The following is a 13337-nucleotide window of genomic DNA, read 5'->3' on the forward strand; positions in this document are numbered from 1 at the left end:
GGGGGGAAAGGGGGGGGGGGGAGGGACGGTGGGTGGACGTACCGATGTTACCTGGTGGGGCGGGTCTTTGGGGTGGCCCAGGAACTGGTGTCACTCCAGTACTTACGTTTGCTTTTTGAGAGGGAAAGAAGGTTGTTAGTTTTTTTATGGGGCGGGGGTGAAGAAATTATATGAGACTGTTTTTTTTTATTCAAGGCTTGAAAAATAATAAGACAGTTGTTTATTATTTTCCTTCGTTTCGTCGAGAGGATGAACAAAAAAACAAAAACGATAAAATGATAAATTTAAAGAAATTAATGTAAATAAATTAGATTTGACTGTGAAGTGTCAAATGGGGGGGAGTATATATCATATATTGATTAGAAGAATCCTCATTAGTTCATTATTAACATTAACTCTTCAGGGAATTGTTAAATCGTGATAAGTAAAATTTAAATAAAGGTCAATAAAACATAAATCTCATGTAATTCCTCATTCTTTCAGTAAGCAGGTAGGTTTAAACATTCAAATGAAATGAATACATACTAATTGTAATGATAAACATACCCATGAAGGGTGGTGCAGGTCTAGCGGGTGGTTTAGCTGGAATATTTGTTGGAAGTGTACCACTAGCACCACTAAATTGTCGCGACCCTGTGTACGTGTCATGCGAGCATACGAAAATATGTGAACATCAGTTTAATATTCAGTTAAAAGTCGTGATTTGTTAGTTTCTCAGTGCAGGTTCATCTAGATGATTGTTATTTCAAGGTGAGATGTATTTTTTGGGACTTACCGAGGGGCATCTGCACTGGGGGAACTACTGGCCTCCCTGGGGCTGTCATCACTGGCTGGGCTGGCACTGCTCCACCGAGATTCACTAGAGAGCTTACGTTCTGCTGCTGAACTGGAAATCCACCGTTTGAAACTGCTGGAGGAGCTGAAAAATTTTCAATTAAAAATAGTCAGTCAATTTTTCTAAATTTCCATTTTGTAGTCACTTATTCATTAATTCATTTATTTATATATTTTTGTTAATGAACTGTCAAATGCCAAATTTATCAATAAATAAATAATAATTCGTAAAATAGTTCCAGTGGATGTTAATTTTTTTTAAAGAATAATTTACCTGCAATTGGTGACTTTAAACTCTGGACAAGAGAAGGAGGCAGTGCCTTTGGGACTTCAAGGCCTCTCAACTTGAGGTGAATCAATTTGCAGGCGATGCTAAACTCGTTGACATCCATTTTTCCATCGGCATCGGTGTCTGACAGGGCCCAGATCTGTCCTAGAATGGCTGGGGGCAGCTGAGATCGTAATAAAAATCCCTTGGCCTGTTCTCCAGTCACAACACCATTGACTGGCTTCAGTGCATCAAACTGCTCTTTGTAGTGGATCTTCTCCCTGGGTTGGATCGCCCAGGGATCCATACCTGCACGATAAAATGACACATAATAAATTATTTTTAATTAAAATTATTTGAATTGAATTTTACGATTTTAGAAGAAAATGTCATGAACTTCTTTATTATTTATTTTTCGAATTATCAAAAGACATTGTTTTTTTAAGAATTTGTTATAATTTATATAAAATGTCTCTCCCCTTCTCCAACAATTTCTCATAAAAAAATTGCGTGTTGAAAAAATTATTTGATGCCTTAAATTTTACAATTTTATGAGAAAATGTCAAAACATTTTTGCCACAGAGGAAGAAATGATCTTCTTTATAAATTCTNAAAAAAAAAAAAAAAAAAAAAAAAAAAAAAAAAAAAAAAAAAAAAAAAAAAAAAAAAAAAAAAAAAAAAAAAATTCTTCATTAATTGGCAAACATTTTGGTAACAAGTAGTTCTAGAGATAAATTTAAAAAGATATTTTAAAAAAGGAATAATTATGATTAAAAATCCTCCTGTCACAATCCACAACCCGAGAATAATTTTCCGAAAGTGAATGAAAAAATCAATGAATTACCTCCTGCCTGGGGCATAGCCATCTCTCAAGCTTGTCTCTCCCTTCACCTTCACTTCCTGCAATAAAAAATTATGATGAAACGATCAGATAAGCCCCCCGTAACCCCCAATTACCTAGGAAGACAGATAAATGTCAAACTGTCTGTCCTAACCTCCAACCCTATCTCGATCGATGAAATATGTGTCAAGGAATCAAACACACTTTGATAATGAATTTGTGGGAGGTGGAGGTGGACAGAAGGGGGCGTGCGACTCCTAAAAGTCGATCAAACGTGTCCGGAAGTGCAAAAAAGCCTCAATTACCCAATTTTTACGAGTGAAATGTCAAAGAAAATGGACTTGAAAGTCGAAATGACTGTCCTGAGGAGCTGCTCTGTCCCTTCTGGACACTCTAGGGTCAATGAATTCCTCTGGACGACTACAAATGCATCATCAACGTCGTCAGAAGTCATGCGAGATGATTTAAAGTCACTTTCAGACGTTTTGAGACGTCTCTACGAATAAAATGTTGCCCTTACCTCGATATTAATCCTCGCACTTGGGTTAATTCACCAAGAGTGCATCGACTCTGACATCATCACTGACTTCTCCGGTCCTTGCACTGTCCCCTCGACACCTCGAGTGTCTTCACCCCCCTATTTGTTTCACCTACACGAAGTAACAATAGCCAACACCGGAATTGTGCGATGGAAAGGCGAGAAAAATCGACTTTGCCAATTTAACGTTAGAAATTGCCCCCTCTCCACCGGTTATTTTTTTATTATTTATCTCAGTGAAATGCTCCCCCAATTGTTAGTCAAACCGACAATGTCAGGGGGACAACAATCATCAACCCCCCCCCAGGGTGAACTGTCGACTGATGGAATTCAATTTGGAGAATTATTTTTTTGCGTATTCACGAACACTTGAGTGATGCCGTGGGGGCTCACACACACATGGGTGGAGAGGGGGGAGTCGATTATTTTCGGGCAAGTCCGGGGGGAATCGATAGGCGTCACGAACGGTGGGTAATACAGGGTTTGAGGGGTATTGGTGGGTTTTAGGGGTATCACTGGTTTTTAGGGGGCGATTGGGATCTAGGGGNGGGGGGGGGGGGGAATTTTTTGAAAATTTCTTGGAATTTGTGATGCTCTTTAAAAAAAAACATTTTCATATTTTTTGTAAAAAAAAAATGTTTTTATATTTTTTGTACAAAAAAAAACGTTTTTAATTTTGTTTTGTACAAAAAAACATTTTCAATTTATTTTTTTTGTAAAAATGTATCTAAAATAAATTAAAATCAATTAATAAATTAAATTAAAAACATTTTTTTTGTATCATCTTCATTTTCTAGGGGAATTTTTGTAAGGAGCATTTTTTTTCAGGGAGGTTTCAAGGATAGAAATTGTTAAAATAAAATTATCAAATGAAATGATTTAAAAAACTGAGGGCCTTTTTGATTCCTCCTATGATGTTTTCTGTATCTCTAGTAGATCTGGAGATATTTACGAAGAAGTTATGTTGAAAAGAAAAAATGAAAATCTATATTTTTCCCAATTTTCATTATAAAAAAAAATAAAAAAAAATAGTGATATTCAATCTTGCAAAAATTATTATGCCACTCATCAATCCACATACTTCAATAAAAAATAAAGGTCACGTAATAATTTTCACAATTAATCTCTCAAAAAAATCGATCTAAAAATAATTTTCTTTTCAAGTTCTCTTGAAAAAAAAATCAAACAAATTTAAAAAATAATAATGCTAATTATCCTAATGAACCTCTCTTTGCCTGAAATTTTTCACCACTCTCTAAACCTATTTATATCCCATCATTAACGTCCCATTGACGATGAGAAAAATCCATAAATAAACTTGAATCCTTTTTTTTCATCTTTTTACGAATGGGTAAATGCCACTCACACGTCCTTGGTTACATGGGCTCTCTCGGTGGCATGAACTCGCCGCACAGTGAATCGTATAACCCGGCGTGTAAATAGAGACGCGCGTGCGCGCACTCGCATTGCTCATTGTCCTTTTGCGGGGATAACTTCTAGTATGAAAATTGTTGTAACATACGATACATTGGCCGGTGTCCACGTTGTCAGGCCCAATGGTAACTCAGTAGTATAAATGATCGGCTTCCTGTGACGCAAAAGGTCACTGTCAAAACTCCACCGAGTTACCGTGTAAAAAAGAGCAGTCTCGTGTCTCAGAAAAAAAAAAAACATTGAGATGAACCATTGAAAATGATAAAAAAATTTATATAAACGAAAATGTGAAATTTCTTCATTTCGGAAGTCTCATTCATTAAACGGCTGTTATCATGGAAATGTGTGCGAGCGGGTGAACTACATCGATAACATACGAACGATAATATTTCATCACGGAGCATCGATTTTTAAAACATTGAGGCAAGTTCTTCGATTTCAATTGCAAAATTATGAAATTAAATAAAATTACACGACTTTTGGACGAATCCGAATTGGTTTTCATTGATATCTCTAAATCTATTGGAGATGACGAAATTTTGGTGAGATTTTGTTTTGTAGAAAAATTTTACAGCTTCAAAAAAGTATTTATGAAAAATTTTGCCATCTCTCCTGCATTTGAAGATATTCGGAAAAAACTGGTTGTGAATCCGGAGTTATCTTGTTTCATCGTTTTAGAACCGACTTTCGGACGCGTTTTCCCTTGATATCTCTGAATCTATTGGAGATAGCGAAATTTTTGTTAAGAGCATTTCGGTGAATAAATTTGAGATCTACAAAAAAGTCCTTATAAAATTTTTTCTATCTCTGCTGGATTCGCAGATATTCTCAAAAAACTGGTTGTAAATCAAAATTAACTTGTTTTATCGTTTTACAATCAATTTTTATCGGTCGTACTGCGGCGAAAATATCGCTGTCACGTGTTCGGCAGTTTTGTTTTTTATCCGGTTATGAAAAGCCATTAACTATTTCAAGACTAGAAATTAATCAGCAATGTAATGAGTCAGGTAATTTTTCCGGTCTTTTATTATGCGGAAAAAATTAACACTGTTTCAATCGTCGAGCAAATTATTGTTGCGATAAGGCGCGAGTGTTATCGCGCTTTATTAAAGGGATCATGCAAAAAAAAATGTTTTTCCTTTCATTTTCCAAATTAAAAAAAAAAAAAAACTTCAATGGGACTGGCGCATCAGCTGGCCACCTAATGAATAGTTTATTTGGCTCAGGGTTTGCATATATCTCTAGGGTCACACATCAACTCGAATGCCCAAGTATGTGTATTAACGTACCAAATACTATTAATAATATGTCTAGACGATACCATAAAAAGATAACAAAATTTAAATCCTAGAAGATCAATTTAGATCAAATTTCTCCACACCTGTACAAACATGAGGCGAATAAAAAATTTCAGACGTTTTCTCGTAGACGTCAATTCTCAAAAAAAAAAAAAAAACATTTTCCTCTAAACCCAAAGCTACAATCAAATGAGCCCATCAGTTCCCACGAAACCCAATAAAAAATGAAGTCAAATCAAAATAAATCCAATTAACCCCATCCCCTCAATCATAAAAAACATCCGATCGTCGCAATTGATCCAAACAAACTGCGATTCCCCCGAAATCAACGGACACGTGGACGAATTAAATTCACTAAATGGTCCAATCATCCTCCGCACACCGCACTGCGCACATCACGTGTGTTCCTCCCCCCCCTCGACGAAGGGCGAGACAGAGCCAGCGTCCCTTGCCCGAAAAGTCCCTTCCAAAAATAAAAAACTCTTTGCACAAACTTTTTTTTTTCATCAAAAGAACCACCGAGTCCCCAATCCAATGATTCTGCGCATGCCTCCCATAGACCGTAGGCATTGAGCTTTACCCAGTTTATGAGTTTGTCTCTTCCGTCGAGTGAACGTATATTTTAGTCAAAGTTCGCACACTTGTCCATAAAGATTTGGCGCGCAATCATTACTCAACGATTTCTATTTTTAATTTCATTAACTCGAGCTCGACTCTTGACCGCAGAGTCGATGATTTTCTATGTGGGTGAGTTTAATCTATAAATAAAATGTAATACAATGTTAAGCTGATGCTGTAGAGGAGGATGGAGCACGTGGTTGTGTGAATTATTCATGGGGATGAATTAAAAATGTCGTGGAATGTCGTTGAGAATGAGAAAAGCCGGGGTATTTGACCAAGTGGACGTGTGTACAGTTGATGGTGGTGGTGATGAACAGAAGAGTGAGAGAGAGAGTGAGTGAATGAGAGAGAGAGGGGGAATTTCTCACGCATTCGTATTGGTTCTAAGCATTGGGCATCGTACGATCATTGTGTGGGCAATGGTGTTCAGTAGAAACGGGCTTGTACACTCGTGTGAGAACGCGTGAATGCTCAACCGGCCGGCATCGCCGGCCTGCCGACGTTCGACACCATCCCTTTTCGTGTTGTCCATGCCATTGAGTGGATTTTACAGCGAGAATTATTTGACTTTGTCATGGTATTGCAGTTTTTACAAGGGGTTTGTTTGGCGATTATTTTGCCACTATCTCGGCAGCAACTGCATTCAGAGAAAAATGGGACAATAACTTTTTTTGAGAAATTTAATTCTTCGTAAAAAAAGTCATTTGACGTTTTCCGACAAATTCAACAGTTATCGAGATATCAGTGACATTTCAAAACTCAATTTTTCGATCAATAAGCCGACTCATCTCACGGAGTAATCACTAAAAATTACCCCTGGAAAATAACATCAAGCATCGGCGCCACATAGACAATTCAACCGTCTCTTCGTCTTGATTATTCTCATGCCCGTATCCTCACTATAATAATCATAATAAGTGGTTACTGAAGTTACACAAAAACCCGTCGTGGATATTTCCATGGCTGCAAACCCCTTCGATAATAATTTGTAATTTGCTACTGGATTTCCATCAAGGTTGAGGATGAAAGAAGGGAAAATTGTGTGTATAGGTAAAGGGCGGGGTTAACTGTCGCTACTGCGTCTGCGTGCGAGTCCCGATGAGGGGTAAATACATGACTAGCCCTGAGGAAAAAATTAAAAATCATTATTTTGTTTTTTTTTTTGTTTTTTTGTTTTTTTTTTCAAAGAATTCAGTTTTTATCCTTCTAGAATGTTTTGTAAAGATAGTAATGAAGCAAGCGCCCTTAGCATGGCAATAAGGCAAGGACGGGTTTTCGCTCATTCTGTCTGAGGCCGTTGTCGCGCCAAAGCGAGTCAACTCGGGCTCTCACTCACTCCTCCCCTCCCTCACCTTTTTTTTACCATCCGTCGTTTAAAAGTCCAACGAGAGAGGCTCACACAATGTTAGCGCTTTTTTTTTCACTCAATTTAACCCTTTTTATTTTCTCGTAAAAACTCTCTGGATGAGTCTGAGAAACCAGTCACCAGAGATTTTTCTACCCTGAGTTGAGAGAGGACTCGTAACTTATATAGCTCAGAACTACGGCAGAAATTTCTCTTGGCTCTGTCTTATCCCCGGACAATTCTACAAATAGACTTTGTGCAGTGAGTTGCAATTCTGTAGGGAAATTGTAAAAAGGGTAACTGGAGATGAGAGACGAACTTTAGAGAGAATTTTGGGAATATATTTACGGAGAGTAAATGTGGAGAAAATTTTCCAGACATATTTTCATAGAGAATTTCCCCCAAGTCCTTCGTTTCGAAGACCTTCCAAAAATGGCCAAGAGAAAATTAGTTTTGAAACTAGAGGCTAATACAAATAATCCTACAAACATACTTCTGCAGACAAATGATTTTCTCTGCAACCCCCGAAATTACCGAGTGAAACACTCACCGAAACAAATCACGTGACCCCTTCTACCACTCATCTATCCTCAGCCCAAAACGAATCCTCAAATTCGTTCTGTCCTTATACCCCCCGTCGCCGCCCCTTCACTACTTTCAAAGTTTCACCTTTACATTCTTCCCCCGCAATCCTTCGTCGACTTATCCTCAAGAAAAAAGAAACCTTCTGCAAGCTGAACTCCTGGAGTGCAGGAATTTTTATATCCCAACGAGGGTCTTAAAAAAAGATTAGGAATTAAAATTAAAATGCCCAAGTCTAGATGCCCTTTTCCTTCCTTCACTTGATTTAATTCTGATACAAATGAGTAGCAATGATAAATACCCACGGAATGAAAAAAAATCCGAGATAAAAAAGAAATTGGTCAGATTAGTACTGAATCGTTTGGATCAACAGTGGTGCTTGGCCACCTAGCTCAACTCGAGGAGTTGCACGTTGCGCATCGATACACGTCTACTAACTTACACCTAATCATGCCAGCCAGTAGCGCACGGTCTAAGTGATTTTTTGACTGGTAACCTGGCGCACCCGTCTACCCAGTACAGCTGAATCAGCCAAAAAAGTTATTTGATTTCTAATTAAGATTAGAAAATCATGATATATCAATTTGAAAAAATACGAAATAATCGTCGGAGGTTGGGTTTGAACCCACAACCCTCAGATTTCCAGTCTGAGCCTTTACACATATGACTATCCACTGGATAATCGACCATTCGATATCTTGTGGATCAGTTGAAACAAGAGAGACAGTGAGGAGGGAAAGAGGCTCGACAGGACAGAACAGTGAATAGGAGGAGCGGATCCCTCGTGCCTTTCGTGTTACTACACACACCCCGAGAGACTCTCCTTTTCCCCCTTCGACCCGCAAATGCGCGCCACCAAGAAAAGCCGGTCCGGCACCGACTAATACCGTCTGTTTGTACCCCAGTGTCAGTTCGTTCGAAAGCCTCGGGAGAGTAACAACGCAGCGTACGCATTTCAACTATTTTCGATACTTTGTTTTTGCGCATATTCGCATTTTGGTTTAATTTTTAATGTTATTTAAATTACATGGAAATTGAATTGGTTCGATGATTGCTACGCGATAATTCGAAGATCGTTCTTCGTATCGATTATTGAATAATTCAAAATTGATTGGAGTTGAAGTTTTCTTTTTGTATTGATACCTTTCGAAAGTTTTTTCCTTGAACTTTTGATTCAGGAACTGGATTGTATATCCTTGTTTAATGGCTTAAAAAAATATTCGGACATATTTAGGTATTGATTTACGGCTGAAATCAATGAATTAATTTACTTTTTTCAATGTTTGAATTATCTCAGTAATTATTAATTCTATAAAGAGAAAGACATTTTTTGTGAAAAATTTTGATACCTATAAGGAAGGTCTTCATGGAAAGAAAATGAGTGTGAAAAAATAAGTTGATTTTTCTTCGAAAGGTTCCATCGATAATTGAGACATTTTCTAAAATTATTAATTTCAGGAGAGAGAATTGAACTCAGCAAAAGTGGATCAACAAATTGAATAAGTATTTTTATACTCACAATAGAAAAAGGAAGTAGGATTAAGTGACGATGGCGTATGACGACGTAATATTACGAATGGGAGAGTTTGGGAGATATCAGAGGAAAATTTATCTCCTTCTGTGCCTACCAGCGATTATATGCGCCTTCCACAAGCTCGGAGGCTTTTTTCTGGGAGCTTACAATCCTCACAGGTCAGTACCATAAATTTTAAAAAATCATTTCACTAGTAAAATCATGAAAATGAAAGTAATTAAAATCCCTGTCACAGATATTCACGAAAAACTAATGATTAATTTGATTAATGATACTTTCATTGCAGTTTGAATGAATTAATTTACACAATTAACTCAATTGCCTTGATTTTATTTGATTTTAGATGTTTACTGCCACATGAATTTTCAGGAAACGCGACATTCTACATGAGTCCCGAGTCCTTAAACGCAAGTTACGAGTGGGATCCAAAAACTCAAAAAAGTTTAACATGTTTTATACGTGATAACACAACGAGACTGTACGAAAATCATGAAAATAATGGGAATGATACGAATGACATAACACGAACAACGGTACATACGACCTGTCGAGAATTCGTCTACGACACCAGCATCTACAAAAGTACAACTACAACGGAGGTATGCCATTAGCATAGTCATAATTATGTCCAGTTACGCGTAGGATATGTGAAGAAAAATGAATGGGAGGATTGAAGATAAACCGGTAAAATTGTGTTGTTGAGTTACGGACAAAAGATGTTAAGATACACGGGAGGAAGTGGAGAATTATTATTGACTAATTTAGTAGAAAAAAAAAAAATTTCAATTCAGAATTTTGAATGAAATCAACAAAATAACAATTTTCATCACGAGATATTCTTTCCGTTTATGTCGACCTGCCATTGCCCGAGACAATGTATTCTTCGGGTGAAAACAATTTCCTAATACTTTGTCAAGAAAATAAAATAAAAATATCTGAGAGAATGAAAAAAAAAATGAATAAATGTAATTTTTCCAGTGGAACTTGGTATGTGATAAAGCATGGCTGCGAGCAATGGGGGATTCACTGTTCATGGTAGGAGTCATGCTTGGCTCAATGATATTTGGTGGTTTGTCCGATAAATTTGGACGTAGACCAATTTTCTTCCTGTCTTTAGTCATTCAACTGGTAGGTGGTATTCTCGTTGCTGTTGCTCCAGAGTACATATCCTACGTTATCTTCAGACTGATAGTCGGCTCGACAACCAGCGGAGTGTTCCTTGTGTCCTATGTCATCGGTAAAACTCCTCGACAATCAATTGTCTACTTGAGTACACATCACAACAACAAGTAACACGAGTCGAGTTGTTGTTTTCATTGGAAAATATTTTTCATTACGTGGTTTCAGCACTTGAGATGGTTGGACCGAAGAAACGCCTTGTTGCTGGTGTTGGATGTCAATTGTTCTTCACAACTGGGTACATCATGACTGCGGGATTTGCTTACTTCATTACTGATTGGAGGACATTGCAAATTGCCATCACAATACCCAGTTTTGCATTTTTGGTTTATTGGTGGTAGGTGATATATTTTTTTGACAAGTATTCATTTTTCTAAAAATGTCAATTCGTAATCATGATTATTACGATGATACTAGGTTCATCCCAGAGTCAGCCCGTTGGCTGTTGACAAAGGGGAAAGTGGAGGAGGCAAAGGACCTCCTCCAAAAGGCATCCAAAGAAAATGGAATAGAAATACCACGCAACACCATAGACTGCCTCCTCAATGACTCCATAGAATCCAAGTCAGCTTGTGAACAAGCTTCTCTGTTCGATCTCTTCCGTTACCCAAACCTCAGGCGAAAAAGTGTTCTCCTGTTCTTCAACTGGTAACTTAAACCCATTCATTTCATTCAAACTTCCTTGATCTGTTGATTATTTTGTGAACGAGTGGTTCTATGATTGAAATAATTTAATAGTAGAGATAATTGGAAAAAAATAAATCCCTGTGATTTATTGAGATTATATTTCAATTCCTGAACAAAATGTTATTTCAATTCTCATTTTGAGGGAAATGTAGCACAGTATAACATTTGAGGAAATGAGAAAAATCGTCAGGCGTTGGGTTTGAACCCACGACCCTCAGGTTTCCAGTCTGAGTCCTTACACACATGGCTATCCACTGGATGCTTAACCACTCGATATCTTGTGGATTAGTTGAAATGAGAGAGGAAGACGACAGGGAAAGGGAATTGACGGGACTGAATAAAATAAAGTTTTTGCTCATGTTTAAATGAGAATGATCAATAAAGGGTTAATGCCAATGTCACATCAACTCCTTTTAATTCTTAAATATTTTATGGTGAAGGCTGGTCAACAGTGGTACATACTACGGTCTCTCCTGGAATGCCTCGAACCTCGGTGGCAACGATTACGTAAACTTCGTGGTATTGGGCCTGGTTGAGGTGCCAGCGTACACATTTCTCATCTTTACATTAGACCGTTGGGGGCGAAAAATCATTCTCGGCGGTTGCATGATTGTGTCTGGCGTTGCACTTCTACTCACCATGGCTGTCCCCGAGGGTAATACGAGAAGTCTAATTCACTTTGTCAGCATTTTTGCATTCTTACACTCAAATTATTGGAATTCATTTCCAATTGGTAATCTAAATTGCATCGACGATTGATATTCTTTTACTCAAATTTCAGATAATACCACAGCTATCGTTACACTAGCAATGGTTGGAAAGTTAGCGATAACTTCGTCGTATGGGGCAATTTATATATTTACTGCTGAGCAATTTCCAACTGTTGTTCGCAATGTTGGCCTTGGCGCGTGCTCCACCTTCGCAAGAATTGGTGGGGTCATTGCTCCTTATATCAATCATTTGGTGAGTGGAATACTTGATCAACAAATTTTATAGATGACCTGATGAATTTTAATTGGAGTTTGAATTGGAGGTTTTTCAATTGGCCGAATTGCGTATTCAGTCGCCAGTGAATTGCCTTCGTAACTGTGGGTTTACCTCCTTGAAGAGTTAATTTACGAGGAAAAGTCTAAGGACCTTTTTTGAAGATTAGGAAATTCTCTACAGAAAATGTTTTCTGGCATTTTTCACAAAAGTGTGTCATTAACTAAATAATTGCGAAATAAGACCAGCAGATTTTCACCTATTTCTGGATTTTTTTTTTCGCTCCAATGGGTTTAATTAATCAATTAATTATTGATTACAGGCTCTCATCTGGACACCCTTCCCCCTAGTTATCTTCGGCACAAGCGCACTTCTGGGGGGTGTTGCATCGATGATGCTTCCTGAGACACTGAACAAAAAATTACCAGAGACAATTCGTGATGGTGAATTATTCGGAAAGTGAGTTTAGTTTTCTTTTGAAATTTCTGTTTTTTCAAACTCACTACACCTGTTCGTAATTAAAAAACATGTTATGCCACAAATTCTCGCATTCTGTTGATTCACCAATAGGAAAGAAAGTTGGAAAACGAAAAAAGAGAAGCAACGCCAACAGATCCAACAACTGGACGTCCAACAATTGAACGATATTGAGTCGATAAAGCCACTTAAAGCCCTTGAGAATGGTGTCCACGATTCAAAGCAGAATGGATGACCCAGCCCACCGGTTCCCTAACAAAATACAAATTAATCATAATCTCTCAGTATTTTTTTTTGCTACCACCACTCTACCCCTCTTTCGCGGCTTATGAGCTCGATCAGTGTGATCAATATCAATTCACCACGATGAAATTGGAAGCTGGGGCGTGTGTCTGTGGAGCGGCAATCCACCGCTGACAAAAATGAACAAAATAAATAATGACGAAATAACGTTTTATAAACATAGTACTGTCTACACGGCATTTTGAAAATTCTTTGTTATACGAAGGCGTTTCATTTTTATATGCGTATTATATTTGAAGTTATTGTATATGTACAATTGATATTGTACATGTATTATTCATTTGGCAGACTGCATTTTTGATACATGAATGAGAAAGTAAACAAACCATTTGTTGAAATGAAGTTGTTGTTTTTATTTCTTTAAATTTTTTTGCGATTTCGTTTTTCGCGATTATCTCGGAAACTATGAGAG

The 13337-nt window shown here is 37.5% G+C and overlaps 2 protein-coding genes across 12 annotated transcripts in view; one reads left to right on the top strand and one right to left on the bottom strand.

Annotated features, from left to right (window-relative positions):
• LOC107036038 (intersectin-1) overlaps window positions 1–2859 on the bottom strand; it is a 14854-nt gene extending 11995 nt beyond the window's left edge. For 5 of the 9 annotated variants that reach the window (XM_015253751.2, XM_015253756.2, XM_015253752.2 and 2 more), the window contains exons 1-6: window positions 2464–2859; window positions 1947–2002; window positions 1109–1411; window positions 776–919; window positions 547–633; window positions 43–111 (exon numbers count right to left, since the gene is read on the bottom strand). In XM_015253751.2, coding sequence (XP_015109237.1) covers window positions 43–111; window positions 547–633; window positions 776–919; window positions 1109–1411; window positions 1947–1968 — 625 coding nt within the window. In that variant the 5' untranslated portion in view covers window positions 1969–2002; window positions 2464–2859. Of the gene's footprint in view, window positions 1–42; window positions 112–546; window positions 634–775; window positions 920–1108; window positions 1412–1946; window positions 2003–2059; window positions 2140–2463 lie in introns of those variants that run through there. The other 4 variants (XM_015253750.2, XM_015253754.2, XM_015253753.2 and 1 more) reach the window with 4 other exon arrangements.
• A 2964-nt stretch (window positions 2860–5823) lies between these two features.
• Window positions 5824–13240, top strand: LOC107035977 (organic cation transporter protein). Of its 3 annotated transcripts, none has more exons than XM_015253650.1 (10): window positions 5824–5960; window positions 9220–9453; window positions 9639–9894; window positions 10274–10565; window positions 10643–10811; window positions 10892–11122; window positions 11602–11816; window positions 11943–12124; window positions 12468–12604; window positions 12716–13240. In XM_015253650.1, the coding sequence occupies exons 2-10, from the start codon at window positions 9311–9313 to the stop codon at window positions 12855–12857; spliced, it is 1767 nt and encodes a 588-aa protein (XP_015109136.1). In that variant the 5' UTR covers window positions 5824–5960; window positions 9220–9310; the 3' UTR covers window positions 12858–13240. The 3 variants fall into 3 exon arrangements, with proteins under 3 accessions (XP_015109136.1, XP_015109135.1, XP_028981769.1); XM_015253649.1 differs by lacking the exon at window positions 5824–5960 and adding an exon at window positions 8677–8707; XM_029125936.1 differs by lacking the exon at window positions 5824–5960 and having other exon boundaries at window positions 9095–9453; window positions 10274–10532.
• Window positions 13241–13337: the final 97 nt, after the last annotated feature.

The sequence above is a fragment of the Diachasma alloeum genome, unplaced genomic scaffold (assembly GCF_001412515.2).
Source record: "Diachasma alloeum isolate Michigan unplaced genomic scaffold, Dall2.0 Dall_scaffold_00203, whole genome shotgun sequence".
Classification (NCBI taxonomy): Eukaryota; Metazoa; Arthropoda; class Insecta; order Hymenoptera; family Braconidae; genus Diachasma; species Diachasma alloeum.

Bases quoted from the DNA above. Each gene is read 5' to 3' on its own strand.
- LOC107035977 (XM_015253650.1), top strand. From the start codon at position 9,311: ATGGCGTATGACGACGTAATATTACGAATGGGAGAGTTTGGGAGATAT. The intron at 11,123-11,601 runs GTAACTTAAACC...TTTATGGTGAAG, and splicing joins GTTCTCCTGTTCTTCAACTG to GCTGGTCAACAGTGGTACAT. The intron at 11,817-11,942 runs GTAATACGAGAA...CTCAAATTTCAG, and splicing joins CACCATGGCTGTCCCCGAGG to ATAATACCACAGCTATCGTT.